The 26,497-nt window shown below is 41.8% G+C and overlaps 1 protein-coding gene across 1 annotated transcript in view; it reads left to right on the top strand.

The window, feature by feature from the left end:
* SORCS1 (sortilin related VPS10 domain containing receptor 1) overlaps positions 1 to 26,497 on the top strand; it is a 310,095-nt gene that overhangs the window by 80,707 nt on the left and 202,891 nt on the right. The window contains exon 2 of the mRNA XM_049810783.1: positions 13,541 to 13,608. Coding sequence (XP_049666740.1) covers positions 13,541 to 13,608 — 68 coding nt within the window. The remainder of the gene's footprint in view (positions 1 to 13,540; positions 13,609 to 26,497) is intronic.

Genomic DNA, 26,497 nt, shown 5'->3' with positions numbered 1-26,497 from the left:
CCATCACAATACTAATTGCAGGCTTCTCAGATGATGGACTATGAATCTTATCTTGTGACCCGGGACACTTGCATTATTTTGACATAAAAGATGCAATTTTAGTCTTTCTATGGGGATATGACCATGCAGCTCCATTTTAAGGTTTATGTGATCTTCTGCTTGAGGAAGTTTGCATCAGTGCTGCAGGTCAGCAGATGTTGTCAGTTTCCCAAAGCATTGTTTTGCCAACACTAGTTTCATGGGGATCCTAGGTGGGAATGCAGCAAGAGGTCCCACTCAGTGGGTGCAGCTTTCCAGGGTGCAAACTTTATACGTTTTTGTTATGTCAGTGCTTGTGCTTGTTACCAGGGTTGCCCTGGCTGGCTGTGGGAGTTGATGACACCAGTGGGAGCTGGTTCATCTTTAGCTGGTGGCTGTAAATTGGTTGGGGGGCAGGGGAGAACAGAAAAAGAAACAACCTGTAATTCATGTTTTAATGACAGGTTGTTTTTTGTTTGTCGTTTGTTTTTTTTTTTTTTTTTCCCCTGAAAGAACTGGGGGAAGGTTCTTACTTTTGAATATATCTTGCTTCCTTTAACAAGTTGTTTTTCACGAAGTCCTCCTCTCTGTGCTAAAATACAACAGTTTTCATTCTGACAGCATCAACCTGTTCTACAGAATATAGAGCCCCAGTGAGAATAGACCTTTAACAGGAATTTATATCCCAAGTCTGAAATGTGCACTTTATATCTGTTATGATCCCTGGGTGCCTGTTAAGGGATTACTTACATCTTACCATCCTAAGTTTCTTTCCATAAACAAATGAAACCTTTGAGTCCGAGGTTCAAGGAATATGTTCAGATAAAATGTGGTTTAACAGCTCTTTGGGGAGAAGGAGATAAGGTGGGAAAGTGAAGAATTGATGACCTATTAACTGTTTCAATTTCCTACCTTGAATTATTGACAACATGTGACATTACAACCTTACAAATTACTGCCTATAAACAGCTCCAAAAATATGACCTTTGCATTACAATTGGTCTCAAGATGCCTTCCAGCTTATTACAAACAGCTGCTGCTGGCATATTTTGTTGCAGCTGGAGTGGGTGAAAGACTGCAAGGAACTGAAGAACTTTTCTTGTATTATCAGATCTTGGATGACAAAATGTACTGGGTGATGGCTGAAATGTCTCTTTTTGAGACTGGGCTCACTCCTTTGGAGATTTGGGGCATCTAATTTTCAGTAGTAAAGACATCCAATTAGTTAAGTTTAGTTCTCCTTACATTCAGCCCTGTCTCTTTCCTAGAGCAAGTGATGATTCTGTTCATAGATGCTAGAAGGTCCTGTGTTACTCTTAATTCCTCCCATTGCCTTGACTGTGGTGACCAGTGAGTGCAAGCTGAATGGATGGTTTGTCTCATTTGTTCATGGCAAACCAAGTGCACTAAATTATGGCTTTGGCACTAAATTATGGCTTTGTTTTGTTGTTCATGTGTTTAACACACAAACTAAAGTGTTGTGCAGATTTGGCCCTGAGATTTCTGCTGATTTGGGAGAAGCTGAGAACACAAGGACTTGATTTTGCATCCTTTCTTTTTAGCACTATTGATGAGTAACAAGTGACGAAATTAGCATTGGCAGCCAGAGAGCTCATAAGGCACTTTCTGAATCTTAGGCCTGAGCCAAATTAATTTCTAGTTTAACTCCGTTAACAAAGGGTTGCTGTAAGATGAGACCTACCACATTTGTCTGCGGAGTGATGCCTTTTATTGTCATTTGTTAGTGTAAGATGTGTAGGGAGTGCTAGAAGAGTGTTTTTGGGGGAACTCATATTTGGAAGAATAGATATCCCCAACACAGTGTAACAAAAGACTGTGCTGAATAAAAATCTTCTTTGCACCAATCTTGTTTGTTTTCTCAGTTTCTGGGAAACATCCTTTGTGTCTGTTAGCATAGTGGTGTTCATCATTGACTGAAGATCAGTCAAAAAAGTGTATGTTCCCATCTGTGTTGATGCAAAAAGACAGTAGTAGGATTACAGGAAGAGGAGTAGAAAGCTTGAATTTGACTCATGCCCTGTTAGAGCTAGACAGGGTGGAAGCTGTGATTTAAAGTTAAAGCAGGTCAGGACCTTATGAAGTCCATCTCTCCATGCATTAGAAGACAGGGAAGAATGATTTCAAGAGCAAAGACCCAGGAGTTCATCAGAGTAAGTATTCCCTCCCTGCCTTCTGTAACAAACTCTCTTAAACTCTGCATGCTTGATGTGTGTAATAAACCCAACCTACATCACAGAGCTGTTGTTAGGAGTGATCAATTACTGTTTTCAGGGCACTTTTGGGACCTAAAGATGAAAGGCACTTATGGTCATAATTTTCACTACCCCTGCTGCCCCAGGATGAAAGTTTTACTTTAAAGATTCAATTTCTTCTCTGGGGTGAGAGGGAGGCAGTCTATTATTCAAGGACATCATCCTTATCTCTGTTGTAGTTGCCTTGTGGCCATGCAACATCACTCAATAATTCTGTCAAGTAGTATCTTTTGCTTGTGACAGAGTGCTAAACAGTGATTTATTGCTTGAATACACATTGCTTTCATGAAAGTGATTTGTTTAAACAACAGTAAAGTGCTAAATAAATTATTCATTGCATGCTAATTTTTCACTTTTATATTCTGTAGTGAGCTCCAGAATAAGCAATCTGGGTATTGTATATACCACATTAATCCCACTTTTCTTTTGGTTGTGTGTATTTGCCTGCCCCTGCCCCCTCACCCCCCTGCCAGTCTTCCCCCAGGACATGGTTCCTGTCCCAAGGAAAGACCTCTACTTTCAGATTTTTTTCAACTTTGTTGTCTTTTGTGATGCTTTTCCTCTTCATTTCCTTCTTCAGAGTTGGGTGAATTACATTCAAGTGGAGGTTTAGATTACTGGTTTGGGAAATATTGTGTGTTTGGAGTTTATGGGTATTTCTAAATCCTTCAGAAACTTCTGGATCTTAACCAGAAAGGCATGACCATAGGAGCCTAATGGCTGAGTGGCATGTTTTCACAAAGTCTCTTCTTGCATTCTCCCTCTTTTTCTGAGTGTTGTATTCTGCTCTTTTTAGCTGCCAGTGGCTATGCTGGAGCACTAATTTGCACATAAGATCAGGTGTCTGAGAAACTCCTCAGAAGCAAGTTTTTACTTGTAGATATGCAGGCTTTCCAAATTTGCTTCAGAAATGGCTTGTCAGCACTTAAAATCTTTGTCCCTTGGCAAAGTCTAGAGCCTCCGGAATGTCTCCGAGTGATTCAATAGCAAGCCCAAGAGCAGGCCAGGCACAGAACAACTTAGTGCTTTTCTCCAGTTGACCCTTTCACCCTTTCTGGGTGTCCACTCTAAATCACTGGCAGTAACTCATGTTTAAGCAAGAGCTGCTGATTGACAGCGAATATAATAGGGAGTAAGAGAAGAAATTTCCTTCTAAGTAGTTTGGGGCTTCACCCTCCTCTGGTCTTAATTGTAAAATAATCCCCCAAAGGCCTATATGGGTATTCAGTGAAATGAATAAACAGAATACTGCATTTCCCTCTTGAAATATGCACAGAGCTCTCATGCTAATGGCTTTTAAGCATCAATGCAATTATAGCGTGTAATTGATTTTCTCTATAACAACTTCCGTCTTCTGAAATGAAACCTTGTCTCTTTCTTAACTATTTGCCTTTGTGTTAAAACATTTCAAGATGACAGGCAGTTTTTTCCACTTGTTTTTGTCCACCTTCCTTTCTTTCCTGCCTACTTCTGCTGCTGGAAGAAAATCTATTACATTTACTTCAGAACCTGAATATCTCTTCTTTTTTCCTACAGTAATTTACTCCCTGGAATTTCCTTTTACTCCTTGTAATTTATCGGGTTTGGCTTTTTTTTTAATTCATTAAGCACATGAGCTGCTCAGAAATATATCCATGAAACAGATTCTCACTGAATGAAAGGGGAATTTGTGAAAATGGATTTCAGTGTTGGAAAAAGGGTTCAAAGCAGGGAATTAATTCCCCTTTAAGTTATTCACCATGTCAGTGGCTAAGGTGTTTTTTTCTGGAATGTGGTAGGCTCAGATTTGGGTCCCTTTCGGAGCCAGGAGCAGCAGTAATTCAGTGTCTTGACCTTTGGGCTTTATCTGTTGCAGAAACAGAATTTCCTTCTCTCTGCTTTGGTGGTGGTAATATTTTAAATTCTTTTTAGACTGTAACAAATTTCTGTTCCATGCTGATGACAAGCATGAAGACTGGGGCTATCTTTAAAAGATTTGAGGGAGAGAGATGCCTCATTTTGCCTCTCTTTATCATAATTTGTATTGCTGTCTCCTCTAAAAGTTGTCACCATGCCACGGACCCCTGTAAGCTGAGTATAATAGAAACTGCCATACATCTTGCTCTACTGATTGAATTATACAAGACTAAGAAAGGAAATACTAGTATCCATGTTTGGCAAACATTGACTTGCTTGCCTACAGGTGGTTTTTATAGATGCCAAAAATATGAATAACTATAAACAGATTTAAACAAATTTATGAGGGATAGAGCTACCTATGGTAGCTATAAGAACAAAAGAATTGTCATACTTGGCTATATTCCCTCTCCAACAGTGGCTAAAATTGCATGCCTGGGAAAACTTGCACGCGTATTGTGCTAGATATATTTTTATTTATTTGACCTCAGTGCACATCTCTTCCCTGAACTTCTGCTGACTCCCCTTGAACCGATGTTAAGTTTTCAGTAGCCACAAAATACTGTGGGAAGGAATTTCCCAGCTCATGTATATGTAGTATTTTGAACCTCCCAGTTTCACTTGCTGTCCTAGGTATCATGTACTGAAAAACAGTGAATAAACAATTCAGGACACTTACGACTTCACAGATGTCTTTCATATCTCCTTTTGTGGTCTCTTTCTTGGATTGAGAGTTGGAGTAATTTCTCACTAAAAAGGCCATTCCACATCTTAGATCATGCTTGCTTTCTCTGAACCTTTTATTATTAGGCACGATAGTTGCAATAGTTTTTTAATTAGGAAGAGTGTAATCTGCTGATTGTTGAAAGTCAGGGGAAGAATCACCTTCTACACATACAATTTTTAATGCTTTCTCTCTAAACTTCTGCTGTTGTCTCCTGTCACAGGTGGGATAGTGGGCAATATCAGACCTTTTTTTCTCTCCATTGAAGGATGCAGAAAAATGAAGGGATTTTTCCTTTATGGATTCATCATAACAAAGACTGTGGTGAAATGGGGACTTTGTAGTCTAGCTGTGTAACCATGCGGCTGTCCTTCTCTATCATCACACTTTTCCTTTCTTCCTTTGCCTACTGATGTGTTTATATAAGGAAGCCTGTTGATCTGCAGTCCAGGTGGAAAGCAAATTACAAAATCTTCATGTCTCCATAGTTCTTGGTACTCGCATAGTTGTTAGAGACCCTGATACTTGCTGACTGGTATAAAATTGCTAAATAATAATCATACGAAGAACAAGATTTGTACAAGTAATTTTCCCCAAATAATGAGTTCTCTTGATTTTGTCTTTTTTTTATTAATGAACAGCCTGTAAAATTCTCAGTCATGAATTATTCAGACTTATTTGTGGATTTATTTGAAAACATTTCCTCACATACGTGCCTCACTAAACAGCTCATTGAGAATATTCCTCTGTTCTGGTTGTGTTCCCCCTTTTTTCCCAGTTCTAAAGTTCTGTGCTGTATTGGGAAAGTAGAGGTGAAGAAAGGAACAGATAGGTGTTGCCCAGTTATTTCCAGTCTTTGATTGAATGGTGCATACTCTCAAACACTGCAGTCTAGCCTGAGAAACATGGTTTATTAACAAATGATGCATAAGGAAGCTTCAAGTCCTTTAGCTTCCTGCTCAATTATAGCAGACCAACAGGCTTGTGAAAACTTAATTTAGCGCTGCTTTGTTATTGACTTATGTTCCTGCTAAGTAGGCGATGGACAGGATCTCTAGAGTTTAATAAGGGATTCATTAAACTGTCTTGATTGTGGCTGGATATTTGTTTCTCTCTTCCCAATTAAAAGGCAGTGTGGCTGTTTCATCAGGAGAGTCTTGTAAAGGGTAGTTACACCATTAACATTTTTTACATAGCTATATGTATTACAATAGCTTATTAACAAAATAGTTACATTGGAGACTGCTTGTGTTCTGTGAGACAATCCCTATACCTAAACATTTTCAGCTCACAACAATAGAGCGACCAAATGGCACATGCTGTATTTTGAGTCTCAGAAGCTCTTTCAGCTCACAACAATAGAGCAACCAAATGGCACATGCTGTATTTTGAGTCTCAGAAGCTCTGGAAGTGTCCCCATGTTCCTTGCAGGGGTGGAGAGCACCACAGGAGAGGGAAGACTGTTGAGACTGCTCTTTTCTCAAATTGTGGCACATCCTGAAGATCAGGTTGTAGTGTAGAATGTGTAGCTGGTAGGTGACTGAAACTAGAAGTTTTCTGTCAGGTTATTAGTTCTAATACAGGACTAACGTTGGAGTTCATGAAGACCCATCTCAGTTATCCCATGATAGGTATTAATATGCTCCTTGTGGCTTGAGACAGAAAAATCTGTGGTGCTGGACAAGAAGTTGGGACAGAATAGCATCCTGAAGGATTTCATTGAGTTGCGGGGGGGGAACCTTCCTTTTTTTTTCTGGGACTTCAGTGGTCACAAAGATGTCTGATGACTGCACTAACAGTCTACAGAAGAAACTGATTCTCAAACTGATTCAGAAAGCTGCTGTAAGTGGTTTGCAGTCAGGCATTAGAAATATTTTATCAAATATACCACTTGCATCACTTTTTCAAATGATTTCAACAAAAAGTTAAATAAGGAGCAGTCTGTACACAAGTAATACTGAGAGCTGATGGTGTGCAAGTCAGGAAAGTGGGCTATTGACTAAATGTTTTTTTAGTACTGTGGCTTATCCCAGGACAGCTGCACTCTTCTTGACTGACACAGATGCAAGCATACATACAAAGCATGGAAGTCTGAAAACATTAAAGCAGAGGTGTGGTTTCTGTCTTCATAAGCAAAGGTCTGTTGCGATTTTGAAATCAGCACTTGAATGCTGTAAGGCCAATCTTTCTGGCACAGTTTTAGGTCAGTCTAGAGGTAATGCTGTAAAAATCAAAGCCCAAGAAGTTATAGTAAACACCTTTAAAAATTTGATTGTGTTTCTGTTTGAGAAATGTCTATCACTGTGGAGCTATAAAAGTTGTTTGAATTTAGTACCCTGTTGTGCTGTGTAAAGTGGAAAGCATTTGCAGAGAGGACCTAGGGGTGGTGGTGAGAATACAGCTGATAAAAATGTATCCAAAATGAGAGTGCTGTTGGTGTAAATGAGATTGAGTTGTATTATCACAGACCACACTGTGTAGCAGGTCTTTTAATAATGGTGATCAAACCTTGAACACCATTGTTCCAGTCCATGTCCTTGTTTAGCCGAGCTTGAATAAGTGTGGACATGTTTTAACACAGTGCTCACGTAGTGTTCCCAGGAGTAAATTTGCAATTGTCAGTGAGTAGTGTGGAGTGTTACAGATCCCTGACCTAGTGTGCTATTAGCTGGCTTAGGTACTGGTTTCTGTGTAGCTCAGTGTGGGCTTGCTTGCTTTCTAGACACATCATTAGCAGCAGATGAGTTACACAGCCACAGAGTGTAACCTGTCGCTTCCTTCCCAATGTGTTACGAACCTGATCAGCAGCAGTGTGCAGACTTCTGTTTGCTGTCTTCCTGGCCAGCTGGTTCAGCACTCTTTGATGAGACTAAATATTTTTTGCTGGGGAGAAAAGTCAGGTTAAAAGTAATCCTTGCATTAAATTTGGAACTAGTGCTGCAGTAAAGGACGAACTTTGGCCGATACCCTGTTGGGAGCCTTGCTGGATAGATGCATTTGTAGAGCAGTTGAAAACAAGGTCAAGACAAAGATTTAAGCCAGTACTAAACTTGGGTCAGAATTGCAAAGAAGGGTGCGGTGAGACAGCATAGACCAGTTGAATACGAGCCAAGGTAGGTCTGGCAAAAATTTAGCCGTGCTTGTCCTAGAATTTTTCCCAAGATAGCAAAGAGCCTTCTAAGGCCTACATTGGCAAATTCACAGAGCAGTATCTTCTGTCCAGCCACTGATTTCCATTTTGAAACCTAGAGATGGGCCTTCGCATCCCAAGTCTTAAAAAGCAATCACAGGTCAGGAGTGACTAACAAAGTGTGTTTACCCTGAAAATGCTCTTTTGGTTTGAAGAAAACCATAATGATGTCCAAGACACGAATATCCTGTCCTTCCTAGAAGAGCCACTGGGAACTGGTTTCCTTTGGGAGATGGGCGAAACATTTAAGTAGCTCTTCTGTCAGTCTGTCTTTTCTTAGGTGAGTGTGGTAACCCACCAGGCCTTTTGTCCATTTCTTGCCTGCTGGGGCTTTTCCACTTTGTATAAGTAACTCAAAAATAATTTTTAGTGCTATACCTCATGGTTAGTGTACTCACTGGGGGTGTGGTAAACCCAGGATCAAATACCTTTTGCTCTGAGCTATCAATGAAGAAGTGATGAAGTTTTGTCTCTCCTCTTCCCTACCTGCTATGGCAGAATAGCCCACTTCAGCTGCTGATCCTAATGAAGAACAGACTTTCTGAAGCCTTGCATTTCTATGTAATAGGAAGGGTTATCTGTATTCACAGGAGAGCCGGCATAAGACTGGATTTTCAGCTCCTTTTCAATGTATCTCTAGTTTTCTTGTTCTTTTTTTCTTGCTCTTGTTAGCTTGCATTGATTGGTAAGTGGTAAAGGGAGAAAAACACACAGTCCCAGAAAACAAAAACAAAAGAAGAAATCAAAAAAAGCGAGACAATATTTTTCATTTCATTACCGTGCTTCTTCACAGCCCCTATTCTGACATTTAGAAGAACATAATATGCATGTCTCTGTTCATTAGGTTCCTCAGTACTACATAGTGACAGCCACAGAGGAAAAAAAAAAAAAAAAAGAAACAATCTTAAACATGAACTAACCTTTGCAGGCTAAATAACAAAGAAATGAGAACAGCAAAGGAGAAATATGTTTTCTGAAAAAGTAAATATAACTAAAATCATGGCCTTGCATAGGTTATTCAAATATTGTTACTAAGGGGAAAAGAGAATACTGAACTCTAGGGCAGAAATAACTAATTTTCTGCCCAATGACTTGTTTGTTTTGCACACATATGTTTGAGCAGTTCTGTTGCTAGTATTTGAACCACAGTAAATGGCACAAGGAGATTGTGGAAACTAAGGATAGGCTTAAAGATATTCAGGGGCTGATACAGGTCCACAAAAATGAGAAAACTTCCTATAGGAAAGCCCTTATGTGTTTTGGAAATACAATATCTACACCAAGTGGAGATATCTAAGCTATTACCCAACAAACTAGTGCCTATGTATGCTGCAGCATGGTGTCAAATACAAAATATTAGCTTGGAAATGTTAAATGCTATCCTAAATTCCAGCATGAAGCAATATTATTTAGGGATCTAGATGTAGCTAGTCTGCAACTAACATGCATATTTGGACGGGTGCAAGGATGCCTCTGCAGAAGGACTGCTAGAGCTATATCAAAAAGAAGTATGATGGAATGCAGCTGGGTCCCCCCTGCCTTGCCCCCTCCCCCCACCCCCATCAATTCCAGGAGAACTACAGCAGTCTAAGTGAGATTGCGTGGGCTTTACTGAAATTTCTGGGGGAAGAGGAAAGAACAAGAGAGACATTTCAGCTCTCTGGAAGTGAAATATTTTGGTTTCTCGTGTTGGCACTTTTAATTTTTTGTAAGTGCATATTAGTTTGGGATGTCAGTTACAATTTTTTGTTCTCAGGTGAGTAGGTTAAAATTCTCAGTGGAGTTTTCCTTCATGGGAACTTTGAGATTTGTGATTTTTTTTTCCTCAGCTGGGAAAAAAAAAAATTAAAATCTGAGGAACTTGTGAAAAATAATTCTCTGTCTGTTTAGCACCAGTAATTAGACACTGCTAATCTTAGTATTCCACAAAATTAGCCTGATTCTAATTCTTGGGTTTTACAGATGGGGAAAGTGTTTCTTGATTCTTGTACGATCTTCCCCAAGATTACATCATCTAGTGGCAAAGAATTGGGGGAAAACCTCACTGTTTTTCCTATTTACTCTTCCCAGTTTCTATGCCTGCTATCTTCAGGTCTGCTTCTAAAACTACCAGATGTCAAAATATTCATTAGGGGAAATATTCATTAGTCATTTACATCTCTGGCTCCTCTGGCAAGCAGAGGAGGACAGGACCAAGCGAAGACAACAAGGCTTGGAAAAAGATACAAGCAACTGTCCAGCTGCTTTGCACATCCAAGGGAGGCTTGAAGCTGAGGGTGCGTGCAACTCCCACGCTGTAATGAAGGTCTCTAAGCAGGTCTCCATGCAGGCTGGCGCTGAACCTCATGGAGTTCACCGCTACCTTACATTGGGAGAGTTGTTATTCAGAAAGGCTTTATGCGCACACCCCTTCCTCTTCCTTTCTCCCCCCTTAATTTTTATTTATTTGTCAAGTAGGGGATTTATAGGCCCGTTCAGAGGGTGCTGTGAGGGATGGCAGTGACATGGTTCTGTATCTGGAGCAGACAGCTGCTCTGCTGTCACTGATAAGCATTCCTGGGAGGGTGGAGATTGAAGTTTAGCACTTACAAAGCCCTAATTGGCACAAGCCTTTGCGAAGCATATGTGCCTGCTGCAGCTCCACCATCTGATGCCTTGGCAGGCGGCTGGCGCTTCTCATGTTGGCCGCCTCTTCAAAGAGGGACCCTCCAGGCTAGAGGGAAGCACCTCCCGGACAGCAGTGGGGTTGCGTGTGTTGGGGAGCAGAGGGGTCAGGGGGCCATGGGGAGCAGAGAGGAGGGGTCACGGCGGTTGTGTGAACGTCCCCCATCATTCCGGGGATGTGTGTTGTCCTCTGGGCCCTGGGATAAGGAAGGAGTCACTGTGGGGCTGTTTCAGGGGGACATGACACTCGGAGGGTTGTGGTCATGGTGAATTGGTCCCCAGCTGCCACAGGGTGGGTGTTGCTGGGGGACGTGGTGGGGTCTGGGGTTGGTGCTCAGGGCACCTGGGGGTGGCTTGCTGAGTGCTGAGGGCAGCCTTGGGGCAGGCCCCTGCCCTTTGTGCTGCCATGACCAGGCCCCGCGTGCGCCTCAGGGCGAGGGGCGCACTGGGCCTGGCCTGGCCCCAAACTCCTGTATGACACCCCGGTCTGTCCCCGGATCCTGATTTCCTCAGTGGCTCCCTCACGTTTTCCCCCACCAGCCCTGTCCCACAGCCCCGCAGCAGCAAGCCACCCCCAGGCCCCTCCAGGTGCCCTGAGCACCAACCCCAGACCCCACCACGTCCCCCAGCAACACCCACCCTGTGGGAGCTGGGGACCAATTCACCATGACCACAACCCTCCGAGTGTCATGTCCCCCTGAAACAGCCCCACGGTGACGGCTCCCCCGCGGGGCGGCAGGGCAGGGCCTGGCAGCCAGGTCCTGTCCCACACCCGCGAGCGGGGCGGGCTGGGGGCAGCCCTGGGCATTGGGCACCTCGCTGGGGACGCTCTTCCGTGGTCTTTGTTTTCTCTGTGGAGTTGTCTGTGCGGTGTTGCTGAGATAGAAAGTCGGGGTGTCTCCCCCCACCTTGTCTTCTGCCTGATGGAGTTTGCATTTTAATAGCTTGAGTTTGCAGCCACTTATTTATGGACAGCAGGATGAGGCTCTCATTTTGGACATAAGGCAGTAAGTGGGCATAGTGGGAGGTGGGAGATTAAAATGGGAGCAGATAGTAAGGGAGCCTGCTTTTCTTCTGCAGGATGTTTAGTGATGGTCAGCCCTGGTAAACCACCATTTTTTCAGGTGCCTCTTCTGTCTCCCCCACCAGCTGCGCATCACTTGTGTTTGTGCAGCTAGAGAATGCTTTGGGCAGCCTCTCTCTGTGCTGTGAGGGATTTAACAGAGTTGTGCTGTAGAAACAGATGTCTGTCAGATGTGTGTGCTCTGTCCCCTATACCTTTCTCTATTGTAGTAACTACGTGCTCGCTTATGCCCTCAGCTCCTACATAGCCATGCTTTTTTTGCTGTCTTGCATGCTGACCATATTGGAACAAGGTAGTTCCTGGTGTGGCTGGTTCAGTGCCATTGGTGTGTAAGAGGTAGGATGGCTTTTGGCTTTGGAAATGGTGGTGGTGAGGTTTGTTCCTCTCCCCTGGCGCAAGCAGCCTTGTGGCTATTCCTGCCAGCTTGCATAGGGCTTACAGGGACTGAATTCCCTCTAGTCCTTTGCTTCTCTGCCAAATGGGTTGAATTGGTGATGTTATCAAGGGAGCAGGGGAATGTGTATCTGTGAGCCTCATTTCATAGGAACCCAGGCTGAAAATAGTAAGAGGTATATAGATCAGTGTTTTTGTCAGATAAGAAGTGTTGTGCCTCTTTAATTTACTGTGGTTTTAATGGGATAGAGAGGAGGATAAGATATACAGTGACCTGGCACGGTGAAATGCAGAATAAATTAGTAGTAATAGTAATGGTCTGGTAGTTTATGTCCCAAATGTCAGTCTTGTTCAAGGAGCCTATCATCTTGAAAGTTAGAAATTATTTTAAGACATTAACAAAAGAGCAGGCTGAAATGTTTTGCTGGAAATTCTTTTTGCTAAAATTGCTTTCCTCCCCCCGCTAAGATAATTTTATTCTAGAAGTGTCTGTTTTGGCAGGAGTGAAAAGCTGTTTATCAAAAAAGCTAATAAAACTCCTAAATCTGGAAACACTTCCATTCTGGCTAAATCTAAAACTTTTCACTGAAGTCATAGAAATGTTGGTTGTTAGAGACATTTGGAGGTCTATAGTTCAACCTCTTACTCAAAGCAGGGTTATCACCAGCTATAGATCAGGTCAGCCATGACTTTGTCTAGCCAGGTCTTTAAAACCTCCAAGGATGGAGGCTTTCCAGAGGTTCTGGGTAGCCTGTCCCAGTGTTGAACCCTTTTCCTCATGGAGATTTTTTTTTTCTGATGTCTAGCCTGAGTCTCCCAGGCCAAAACTGGTGGTCATTTGCTTGTGTTATATCATCCTCTACAACCAAAAAGAGTTTGACTGGAGACAGGCCAGTGGGTTATCTGTGTACCACAGCTGTGAAAAAGATCAGCAGTTTCAGTGCTGGTGAAACAGAGCAGAAAGTAATCACTGTTTCTACTGTATACAGCAGATCTCATCTTGTTTCCTGAAACATTGTATAGCATGTCAGCTCCTTCCCACTGCATTCTGCCTCCTGGGGTTAAGGGAAGAACCTGTTGGTGATATCACACAGAGGAGCTGAGCAAGAAAAGGTCTGATTGGTTCAACATACCTCTCTGCAAATACTTCCCATGTCAGTTTAGGCAAATGCTTTTAACAATGCATTCAATTATGTTAAGCACCCATTAAAGGAATCCTAAGCCCTCCCTGGGGTCATTTCAGTTCTATGAGATTGTAATTGTTTGAGACTAACCGTGATTTCTTCTTTTGCCTTCAGGTGATTCTAATTCTGACAAAGCTGTATGACTACAACTTGGGAAGCATCACAGAGAGCTCTCTTTGGAGGTATGGAGATAAATTGAGTTAATAATTACCACCTTACTTAAATAGGAAGAACCTGATATAATTCTTTTATTGAATTTAATTGGATTTTTTAAAATGTGCTGGAAGGTTTGTAGTTCCGCCCCCCCACCCCTCTCTCTTTCTCTCTCTCACTTATTTCATACTCAAGGACAAAGAGACTGAAGTCTGATTGTCTTATTTCAGCTAGATAATGTACTTCATGGATGTGCTATCATTTGATTTCCCCTTTCCCATCTTATTCAGAATCAAATCAACCAATTGGTTTATTTTTAGGGCAACTCAACAGCTTTAAGTCCTTATTTATATGAAGGATCTAATGGCTGTCTGCTGCCCAAATGATCCTTATGAAAAGTCAGTGCTACTAAGACTGGGAGAATACCTGTGAACAAGTATTCAATGCCTGTTTATTCAGAACTGATAGTATTAGTACCTTATAATTGATTTCCCCTTGTGTGATGTTGACTACTGAACTGATTTATAGGGAATGCCTTGATACTTTCATGATTTGAAAGCACATCATGCACTCTGTGAACCAAAGGAAAGAGCTGGGCCATGGTCTATTTCTTAAGGCTGTTATTTGGATTCAGTGAGAGCAGATGGTGCCTGTTTTTATCTCTATGAAAAATGGATCTAAGGGGTGTTTACTTCACGTGTCTCTAGTGGTACTTTCATGATCTGTTACAGATGAAAGGGAGGTTTTCTTGTGGTTCCATCTGTGAAACTTCGGTGGGAAATCTAGGGGTTTTATATGCAGGTTATTGATGGAGGTGGACAGGCTACTGTCTTGATACAAGAAAACTTTGAGTGTTTGAAACTAAAACTTCTTGTAAGGATGAACTTGTTTTGATAAACTTTAGGAAAGGTTTTTTGTTTCCAAGGAAGAATTTTGGGTCAGAAGTAGAACAAATAACCTTTCTGTTCAAGGAACTGAGCAGGGTTTTAAGAGAATGACAGAGGAGGGATTTGACATGGAGTATATTCTTAACTCAGCTACCCACTGGCCTGAGGAAATAAAACAAAAAAACCCCTCAGACAAAAAACCTGAAAACCTAAAGAAATACAAAACTTCTAGGATTTGTTCTGAACAGGAACACTCAAAAGTATTAGTATTTTGTGGGGTTGGATAAATGGTTTCTCATCCTGCTGTGGGGGGATAATCAGATTTGTCCATTTCATATGCATTGCTGCTATGGCTTAAGATCAAAAATGATCCTATTGTCTCTACTAGCTTTGTCTTTACTATGGTGTGCACCCTGTAGTAAAGGGTCTTTCAGGACTGTGGCTTTGGCAATGTTTTCAGAAGGGAGTTTGGGCTAGATTGTTTAAATTCTCAATGGTTTTGAGAAAGAATATCCATAAATATGAAATATGTTATTTTTATTTCCTCTTACTAACCTCAGTTATTGAGGAAGGTATGGCATTTCAGTATGTGGAGACAACTCCTTCCCCATTGCTGACAGTGCTGAAGAACTACTTTACTCATGTGATGCAATGCAGGATTGTGTTGAGATAATGGTTTAAGACTGAAGATAGGCCAGCCACATCAGAGTGGAAAATGCTTCCTGTTGAGGTGTATCAATGTGGGCACAAAATCATGCTGATGACCTTATGCTGTTGTCTGTTTCAGAAATGGTTTCTGTGGAGCATTCCACAATGACATAAAATTTACCCTGGTTAAAGGAGAAAGGATTGTGGGGATATCACTGGAGGATGTACCAGAAGCTAGGGCCTTGGCAGTGTAGCAGTCCTAGAGCTAGTGAGTGCAGTGCACTTTTCTGGACTTCTGACAGTCCTAATATCAGAACGTGATTAACAACATAGTAGTAGCCTGATTGTTTCCTCTAGCCCAGTATCCTATTACCAAAAAACAGTCGAAGAAAGAATGTATAAACAGGATTATCATATCTGACACTTCCTTCCAGTATTCTGCTAGCATTCACTCTTACGGTTGAAGTTTAGGGTCCTTCCTCAACCTTCAGTTTAAGGTCTATCAGGTTCTGAATAATTTTTTTGGTTTTAGTATATATCAGAGATTAATATCCCATGAGCTAACTTTCTTAATATCTCTTGGAATGTGTTAAATTTTTAGTACCTGTGACATCTTAGAGCAAAATTTCCACAGGTTATTTGAGGAACCACTTGTCTTACTTTGAACCCACCAGCTTCAGGTTCACTTGGCACATGTCACTTGTCAGCACTTGATTACAGTTGCATGGCCAACTATCCAGAATCTCTGGGCAAATGCTTTGGACTGGGAGATGTTGAAGAAGAACCAGGATAGCTAAAATCAACCCACTTGTCTTTGCAGTGCTCCATTGTTCTTGATCAGCTTTTCAGTGCTCATGACTGCTCTGAAAGTTGCCAGTGCACTTCATTGTCATTCCTTGATCCTGTTGCCTTGCATAAGTCCCAGGTGGTTACATTATGCTCTGTCCTGAGTCTGGCTTTGCTGTTAGATCCCTGCTCACCATGCAGGCATTCCTTCAGGTCACTAATAAATATCCCTATGAAGATCCCAGGACAGCTTCTCTGTTCTTAGTGTGATGGAAAGAAATGTCAAGATGGGCATATCTTATTATTTAATGCACCTGATAGAGAGCTTATTAGCTGTTGCTCCTCCTGGCTGCTTAAGTGACATGTTAATCTAAATCTTCCTGCTTGTTTGAAAAGGATAGAAAAAAACAGAATTGAGAGAAAGGGGAGACACATATCTTGCCTTTATTTCATGCCTCTAGGTTTGATGTTGGGGAATGGAAGAAAGCATGATCTCATGTCAGGTTTGATTTCTGATGTCAAGAGTTCTGTTTCTGAAGGATAGAAGAGAAAGGTGGTTCTGCAGGTACCCGCAAGTGAAGGGGAATCTTTGTCTTGAATACACGACAAAGAAATACCACTCTTTCCTCCTGTGCAGAGTGTATTCTCAAAAGGTTGATGAATGATGAGGGGCTGTTTAGAAGTATGTCACAGACACGAGTCATTTATGCTATAGCTGGTTATAAGCACATCTGTCATTTGAAGGTGTACTTGGGTGATTTAAGCAGTCTTGTGACTGATGGGACTGTAACCATCTATAACATAACTATGCCATCGCCTACAAGATATGAATCTGTCTTCTTTATAAACACACTACTACCTGCTAGGATGGCATTTCTTTGTAATTTTTCAGCCAGTTTAACTACAGCTGGCTGCAGCACTAATGGATGGAGATCGCCCTTCTAAAACTGCTGATGAATTAAGAGACCACTGGCAACAGACATGAAGGGATGAAATACAGTAAGAAAAGAGAGATGGGAAGAATCTATACAATCTTCTAGAGTGCTAAGGCTCTGTACTCACTGAGCTTTGGATGGCAAGTGAGCTGCTGCTTCTGTACGCAGTAAGTGAGATTTTGCATCAGGCTGGGCCTGACTTTAATTACGCTGTTATCCTCTCAGCAGACTTTTTCCACATTTTAGTTGAGGGCTTTTTATTTACTTTTTGATATTCTTTTTATAGAAGAGGAAGAAAACAGAGGAGAAAAGATTATCTGTCACTGAGCAATTAACTGAGTGTATTGGATTTATTTCTCTTCCTCTCCTAGATATCTCTCAGATCACAAAGAGGATTAAGCTGCGAGAGTTAGGAGAAGATGTTTTTTACCACTGAAGTAAGATAAGCTTATGTTTCCAATAAATAAAAATGTCAGAATAGTGACTACGGTATCCATGAGCTGCAGACAGCTGTGCAGGAGGACTAATCTTTTTTCTGTTTGTGTAAATATGATGCTCTGGAAAGATGTGTGTGGCAGGACACTTTCCCTCAGGGCCTTGAGAGGCTGACAAGCAATGAGTGCTGCCATTCACCTCTTTGCCTTCTTATAGCTCTGTAATTGGTCAGGAATGAGTAATTTCATGGAACTTGCTGTAAAAATAGCAGTAATTAAACATTGCTTTTCAGCCAGAAAGTACAAAAATGTAGAGTTTGCTTGGTTTGAGAGCATATATGTTCTAAATCATGATCTGTTGCTCTGTTAGTTCTGGAAGTTATTGATGATATTCTGACACTCCAACACTGGGCCTGAACTGTGAGCTCCCCAATTCAGGAGTGCTTGACACTTCCAGCCTGTTCTTCACTGCTCCTGGTTTCTGCACTAAGGAAGCTTTAGTGCGTATGCCATAAAGGAATCTCAAGGACTCTGAAAAATACCTATGCCTCATATAGATGTAGCTTTAACTTCCCATATGTAAAGCAAGGAACATTAATAGTTGCTTCGCCTCTGGCCCTAGAGAGCTTAGAATGGATTTAGCTAACTGGCATCTGCAATATTTTGAAGATTGCCTAGTGATAAATATTACAGAAGTCACATCAAGATAAAAATTCTCAGAACTCCAAGGCTCTGTTTCTAGCTTTTTCATGGCATTTTTGTTTAACTGTGAAACAAAGAGTGTTTTAACCCCTTTATCAGTTTACTTATGCCCACCTTCCAACACCACCACTGCACATCATCCTGCAACTCTGTCATTTCAAGAAGGGAAGTTGGATATGTAAGCCAGAGAAGAATTTGAATAGTCAGAGCATCTCCACCTCTTGGTATAGAAATAACCTTCATTTATTCCATGGGACAACTTGATTAACTAAAGAACTCACTGTCCTTACTGTGTTCTTATCCTCCTCTTCTCTCAACCACTGCTGGAGACAAGAGACAAGATATTGGGCTAACGTAGACCAAAGTACTTGGTACTAAGGTCTGAGTATCATTGTGTTATGTTTATATGTTGGGTAGTCCCATAATCACCATTATGCATGGGAGTGTTTTGTGAAAACACTCATTGTTGGAGATGGGTTTGTATTAGTATGTTAGATAATGAGAAGGAGCAATGGAACAACAGGAATGTGTTCTTTTCTCTTGCAGCTGCTCTAAGGATAGAAGCCTCAGGGAGAGAGGTAGATGTAGACTGAGGGTCATACCTGACTAAAACCTTGCAATATTAGCCAGATGATCTGTTAGACATCTTTCTTTCCCTTGAATCCTGTTGTTTGAAAAGTCTTGGCTGTGAGTTGACCCCAGCTATGTGGTTATAAGTGCTATAGATGCTTTGAAGCCTCACATATTTATGTTTCTGCATGCAATTTTCTGGCTCCTTGCTATGTAAGAATGCCCTCTCTACAAATCAGAGCTATAGCCATCCATGTCATCTTCAGTATTGTTGACGTCTTTGTGGAGATTTTCTTCTCTAGACTAGAGAGTTCTTGTAACAGGAGACTTGAAAGATTGTCAGTATTTGCTTACTTCCTTTGAGGGCAATTTCCAGGATATGTCTGTTGTTGTATTCCTCATTCTCCTGCACATTTTATGCTGGTTCCTTCTGTTTTGCAGATGGGCTATTCTCAACTCACATTTATTTTCTACCTGCTGAGCCACATTAATAAGGTCATAACATGTGGCTTAGTGACACAGTGCGCTCTGCAACAGCAGATTAGGGTCTTTTAGCTGAAGTAGGTAGGAGAAGCAAATCCATATGAGAGGAACTGACAAAGTGAGGGGAAGGAAAGTCTCATTAAGCACATTTTAACCAGCAGCTTTGTGGGAAAGGAGAACTTGAAAAGGACTATTTGAAATACTTTTATCTATAAATATGGTGCTTCAGTTGCTCAGTGTAAGTCACTTCTCTTAACTGAATAATCAGAGCTTGATAAATGCTGCTACTTTATCTCCCATGGGCATTTAGTGAAATCTTAACAATGACATTGCCTTGTGTCTTTTATTTTAATTTCTTTAATTTTTGCTCCTGCAAACATATGAACCACTGGCTGTTTTGTGTGTAGATGCTGGAGGGCATCTGAGAGGGAGGGAAGAATGAGTTTGCACACTCAGCTAGTCATGTAGGAAGCAGTATCTTTTTACAGTGTCATCGCAGCGGGAGATCTGCTTGCGTGGGAAGCAGGCTTAGAACATGGATCTTATGCACTGACTGAGTGTGGAGCTGAGTGCAGTCTTTTTTCTGTGTGATGGGACACTATTCAGCCATCAAGACCCCTAAGGACCTAGCAGTTTTCTATAGCTATCAATTTTTTATAAGTGCTCATTTTACCTTGGTGACTAACAGTAATAAAAACTTCTAGTACAGTCAACTCTTCTAGCTGGTTGCCAAAGTTTCCTGAGACGTTTTGCCTGCTATCAAGAAGAGCTCCAATAAAGCTGGAGAGAGGGGGGGAAAAACAGCCAACCAATCAAACTGAAAAAAAACCCCCACCCAAAACCCCAGAAAAGACTGACCTAGGAAACAACCTACAGCAGGTGCTTAAATAGATCCTAGTTTAGCAGGAAACTTAAATCTTACTGAACATTCTTACCTTCCCTGAAGAGTGAGGGTCAGTACAATCCTTGCATTTTGTGGCCTAACGTGTGTTTGATTAAACAATCTCAAGTAAGTTCTGCCTTGACATAGCTTGAAGAATATCATACCCTGATATTTTGAAGGATCAGATTTGGTTGAGGATTTAGTGAGGTGCTCCTCTTTTCCTGGTCTGTGTGGATAAAATATTCAACACTAATGACAATGCAAATTTATTAAGTATATTAAAAATGTGTTCTCTGTTGTAGCCAGTCATGAAAAGTAGGAGTGTTATCAAGTAAATCAAAAAGAACTCCAGTCCATTTTCTGCCTGAAAAAACATGTAAATCAAGATAATTAATATTAATGCTGACATATATTATCAATATACTGTAAATAACAGATGCACAATGGTTATGCCACTTCATAGTCATACAGTGTTTAAATGCAGTTTGTCATTCTTGTTTTGCAAATTAGAAGATGAACTTGCACATCTGTTTCCTAGACTGTACCTGTTTGTGCAAATGATATTGGTAAAACATAGCAGAACTATCTCTGGTTCCAGTCCACTGGGTTCATCTGTCTGTTGTGCCTGTGTAAGAACTGCAGACAAGCTAGACTGGAGCTGATATGTAAGAGGAAGGACAAACAACGCAGTAGTTACCAGTTTGTAAACAGAAAGCAAAACACCCTTCATGTTCTGATTTTTCCATCCCTTTTGTATCTGTGCAGTCACTCTTCCTTTTGCAAAGCTGGGTAAAATTGTACTTATTTTTTCAGAGGGATATATCCTTTACTAATCACAAAAAAGAAAGAATGTATTTGGGGCTGGGACTGGGCAAACAAAAAACCTACTGCAGCTGAGTGAGTTATACTAGCTTGAGATCTGAACTCTAAGGTTTTCAGATCCAGGTCCCAAATATTTCTGCATCTGCACCTTGGGAATAATCCAGGCAAACATTCAAAGTTTACTGTTTCTATAGAAAGAGCCAGGTGTGTCAATAGGTTTCTCTTGTAGGACTTAGTGAAATACCTGGAAACTATGTGCTGTAAAAAATACGTATTTAAATATGTATCAGTGGTATGTTTGTTGTGCAACATAAACTGACTACTGTTTACACCAAAACATAGTGGCTTGCTTGGAAGTGTCTTTTTTTTCCTGATTTCTCTAACCTACCAAATAATAATTAGACAAAACAGAAAAGGAGAAATAAAGCCCACAATTAATCAACTCGTGTCTTCAATAGTGATAGCAAAGCTAGCTTTTGAGTGTGATCCTGCTAGCGGCTCCTGTGTCTCAGAGCACAATGTAGTTCTCAGCAGCAGTGGGCTTTTCTTTCTTGTGTCAGAAGCTTAGTGGTGATGGTGGGGAAAGTAGACATCAATGCATGAGCTGTTCATTAGGAAGGCCCAGGGCCACTGGGTGAGGGTCCAGTGTTAGTGAATACTGTGCTTGGCAGGGAGCTGGAGCAATTAGAGCAAGGAAGGTTCATTTTGCCTTTTGTCATTAGGATGTACTGTTGAGGGCCTATGGGTACTGAGCACTGAGGAGGTTTGTGCTTGTATGACAGGAACAACTTCAGGGAGACTTGATCCCTGGTGAGCAAGGAATTAGTTTGCAGCTTGACTTCCCCTTATGAAGGCCTGGAGGAGGCATATGGGGATTCAGGAACTTTTCTATCCTAGCTGGCAGCCTCCCACTGCTATTGAGCCAAGTCATTTCACTGGCAAGATGTTCATAATTGACAGGACACATTCTTCACCCACTACTTAATATATCAGTTGTAATGCACTCTAAACCAATACAGTGCTTTACCAATGGGAGGTAAAAAGCTTTCCTTTTCTGTTTCACTCATTATTTCCCACTACCCCTGCAATGAGTTTCTTCTGTAAGGAAGTTGCATGAATTTCCCTAGCATGCATTTCAGTGTGTGCTGTGTAGTTGGGTGTGAAGGTAAAACCTCTTTTCGGTGATCTTGCAATCTAGATAGTGTATCTATAAGAGACGCTGAGTTGAAAAGTAATAGAAATTCAGATATGCCACATGTATTGTGTATTAAATGACTTCATAAGGAGAGAGAGAGATAGATGTCCTGTCTTCTTCCAAGGCAAAATTCATGCAGAAAGTGTCGTTTGTTCTACTAATGTGTTTTTACTGCTCTATTTCAAGACTCTACATACATATCTGTGTATGCATTTGCATTCATTTCCTTCTGGTTTTTCTTCAAGCCTGAGCTGCTGGAGTCGGGTGACTGCTCACAGTCTCAGCTTTTCTGTGGTGGGAGAAAGCCCCACTTCCTGGTTTTCACAATAGTGAAGACAAAGTTGAATGGGCCCAACTGTTATACAGATGGGAAAGCCCAAACGTAGATTCTTCACACTTGGTTCCTGAGAGCTTTTTTCTTCATTGCTTAAAGTATCTTGGCTGGAAAGACAAATCAGGATGGAATAGAAGGGGAATCAGAATGGAGTGGATTCCTCTGTGAACTGGACCTGTAGATGCTGCTTTGTCTTACTGAAGGCTGGGGTTTGGATCACAGCTCTGATGAGGCCAAGCAGAGCCTTGAGTCTGGCTTTCCAGCAAACCAGCTGAATGTTGGTTGTTGGCTTACATGTTTACACTGTCCAGCAATTTAAAAAAAACACAAACCCCCCAAGACAAAAAACAAAACAGAAAAAACCCCAAGTTTCTGTTTTGCTGGTGAACAAAAGCAAATTTTGTTTACTTTTGATAGAACTGGAGGTTTTTGCTCATTCATGGTGGTAATGCTACAAAGTTGCTCTCTCCCCTAGGGCAGAACAGGAGAGGAGACACCACCTCAGAGTTAACCTGGAGCCAGGTATTTCCCATATATAAAGGAGAAACACAGCAGGGTGGAAAGGACATAGACACTGAAAAGCAGTCTGAGGAGATGGCAGGTTCCTTGTCACTGATTAAAAGCTGCCCGTCTTCCCCAGAAGGCTGTGACTGGTCTTGAGTCTCCTAGAGACTTTTTTTAAGCTGCAGGCTTTAAAATCTGCACAGCACTCAGCTGCCAGTCTGATGGGCACTGTAACCTCTGGGGAAAAAGGGACTGCAATCAAAATCGGGCCAGCATTGTCCTTATACATTTGAATACAAACCCTTTTTTAAATAAACTAAAAGGGAAGCAGGAGACCAGAAGAACTGTGTGCTAAATAACCTTTCCGTAAGGCAGGAGCATAAAAGGAAGCCTTAGTCAGGTCTAAGCTCCCATTGTGCTTTACCAACAAATCACTGTGTTTTTACTGATAGTTCTGGTGTGTTTACATTGTCTCGGGCTGTCTTGGCCCAGAAGGATCAATCTAGGAGGCTGAAAACCACACCTTTTTGGTCTCCTCTATTTCTGTCCTTGCTTGTAGGAAGCAACTGTATTGGGTTTGTGTGGCTCGGCTTTGGTAGCGGGGGGTGGGGCAGGGCAGTACAGGGGTGGCTTCTGTGAGAAGCTGCTAGAAGCTTCCCCTATGTCTGATGGAGCCAATGCCAGTTGGCGCCAAGACCGACCTACTGTTGGCCAAGACCAAGCCCACCAGTGGCAGTGGTAGTGCCTATGGGATAACGTATTTAAGAAGGGGAAAAAGTTGCTGGGCCACAGAAACTGCAGCTGGAGAGAGGAGTGAGAATATGTGAAAGAAACAACCCTGCAGACCCCCAGGTCAGTGAAGAAGGAGGGGAGGAGATGCTCCAGGTGCCAGAGCAGAGATTCCCCTGCAGCCTGTGGGGAAGACCGTGGTGAGGCGGGCTGTCCCCATGTAGCTATGGAGGTCCATGGTGGCGCAGATACCCACCTGCAGCCTGTGGAGTACCCCATGCTGGAGCAGGGGCATGCCTGAAGGAGGCTGTGACCCTGTGGGAGGCCCATGCTGGAGCAGGTTTGATGGCAGGACTTGTGATCCCCCCAGGGGATCCATGCTGAAGCAGTCTGTGCCTGAAGGACTGCACCCCATGGAAGGGACCCATGCTGGAGCAGTTTGTGAAGAACTGCAGCCCGTGGGAAGGACCCATGTTGGAGTTTGTGGAGAACTGTCTCCAGTGGGGGGGACCCCATGCTGGATCTGGGGAACAGCATGAGGAGTCGTCCCCCTGAGGAGGAAGGAGCAGCAGAGACAATGTGTGATGAACTGACCCCAACCCCCATTCCCTGTCCCCCTGTGCCACTGGGGGGGGTAGGTAGGGAGTTCAGAAGTGAAGTTGTGCCTGGGAAGAAAGGAGGGGTGGGGGCAAAGGTGTTTTAAGATTTGGTTTTATTTCTCATTACCCTACTCTGGTTTGATTGGCAATAAATTAACTTTCCCCAAGTTGAGTCTGTTTTGCCTGTGACAGTAATTGGTTGAGTGATTTCTCCCTGTCCTTATCTTGATCCATAAGTCTTCTGTTATAGTTTCTCTCCCCTGTCCAGCTGAGGAGGGGGAGTGATAGAGCAGCTGCATGGTGCTTAGTTGCTGGCTGGGGTTAAACCATGGCGACAACATATCTTCTGTTTAGAGCTGTGGAATGAGAACCACAGCTGTGAGTCCTAGCCTTCTTACATACAGCTTTAGGGAAGCTTCTTCACCATTGTATGTGTGGGTAATGGGGTTATGTTACCTGTCCATCTGCAGTAAATGAGCTGAGAGTTTTGGTTGAAACTGGTTAATAAAAAACAGTCCTGAAAGAGTTAGAGCAGAAATGCAGCTACATAAGCCTACAGTCTCCATCCATGGCTGAAGCCTAACAGAGATTTGGCCTATGCTTTACCAAGCCAAACTTCTGGTATATTCTCATCCAATATCTAACAGGACCTTGAGAAACTCCTAGCTATCTTTGCAGGCAGGGTGGGTTGTCATCTTTGGGTCAATTTATGACATCTTTAGTTTGGATTTTGCCCAAACAAAGTCTAATTGCAGAAGGGTAAGAAATGAGGTTCAGAACCATTCCTTTTAAATAGTCAGTTCTCTTTTCAAGGAAGGGAAATTGACACAGAAGATGTTTTATGACCATGGGTGGTGTGGCATTGTTGGCAAGAACGAGTAGATGGGAGAAGCACTAGAGGCAGTAGCAAAATGAAGTCTTTATGAACCTCATTTGTAATAGTTGTTTCTTTCTGAAGATATGAAGCAACCTTTTTTCCTAATTTTGTTTGTAACTTCTCAGTTCCTCTGTTCCTGTGTTTACCGGGAGGTGAGGGAGGCAGAACTACAGCCTTTTTTCTTCTATACCCCATGATAGCACTACCTAAATGGAAGCAACACCCTTCCATACTATGGAATAGGCAAGAATGTGAAGTTTTTGCATAGTTCTTCCTCAAAATGAGTTTTCTTTGCTAGAATCTTCAAGAGGTGGCTGCTTTTTTTCCCTAGCCTGCCTCCAGCAGTGCCCAATAAATGACAGCTATTATCAATGTTAAACTCTCAATAAGAAACCTACTACCTTTGGGATAATTTTTCTTTCTTGCCCCGCTAGAGAAATCAGTTATGCCCTGAAACATGAGTTTTGATGACTTGCTATATTAACATTAATACCTAGTTAAAAATGTAAGTTATATATATTATAGGCTATTAAATTATTGGCCCTTTCCAGTAAGCACATCTGTGGCTTGCAAGACTCTGACCTCCTTTTGCTGAGCAGTGTGCACTGACTACAGGCATTGTGGAAATATAATTTCTCTTCACTTCCCTGCCAATGCTCGAGTGGCGATGTGCTCTCTTGTTATGAGGCAGCATAAAATTTAGAGTCCAGTCACGATGAAGGTAGTAAGAAAGAAACTTAAAGACCTCAGTAAATTTCCCTTCTAAGTGTTCCCTTTTCAAAGGTAAATGGTCTTATTCTTTGTAATCTCTTTGTATGTTAACAGCTTTCACAATGCTAAGTCTTTTGTAAGAAAAGCACATTACAATCCCAGTCCGCTTTATCTCTGGTAAAGGAGCCAAAGGAGGAAGAAGCCAATAAGTTCGTTGGGGGTTTTTTTATTTATTTTTTTTTATTTTTTCTTTAAAGTCCACCAGCTACTCAGCACACATGTACTGTAAATTCAAGACGTGGATGTTACTCAAAGAAGCAAGTGTGATGTCACAAGTGTTTTAATAGCCTTTGATTTATTTCCCTAAGTGCTTTATTAAGATGATGCACAACAGCATTTGGAAGCCAAATGCAGTCTTAGGAGAGACTTGGAGGAGTTATTTTCAATCTCCTGACTTTTCTTCCTCAACACAGTAATTTGTTTGATTGAGACAGAAGGGCCCTGGATTCAGAACAGGGATTCTACTACTTATTTAGTGTTTCTTTGTGAGTTAATCAGCCCAGTTTGTGATCTGAGTGAGTAGGAGTATGAATGAACTTACTGTGATATGAGAGGGCTGCATGGTTCAGAGAACAGGATACTGGCTGGGGTTGGATTTGTGTTCTGTCACTCTATGGGTTTGTGGCTATTAGTGAACTATTTGGTTAGGCATAATCAAGAATCAGCAAATTCACGTGTATCAAAAGTCAGCTGCAAGGAATCCTCTCCTGACTAGATATTTCTAATGACATTGTGCAAGGTTAGTTCTAGGTGCAGTGA

Source organism: Accipiter gentilis, chromosome 9 (genome assembly GCF_929443795.1).
Source record: "Accipiter gentilis chromosome 9, bAccGen1.1, whole genome shotgun sequence".
NCBI classification, from domain to species: domain Eukaryota; kingdom Metazoa; phylum Chordata; class Aves; order Accipitriformes; family Accipitridae; genus Astur; species Astur gentilis.
This window is presented reverse-complemented; position numbering and strand designations above follow the sequence as displayed.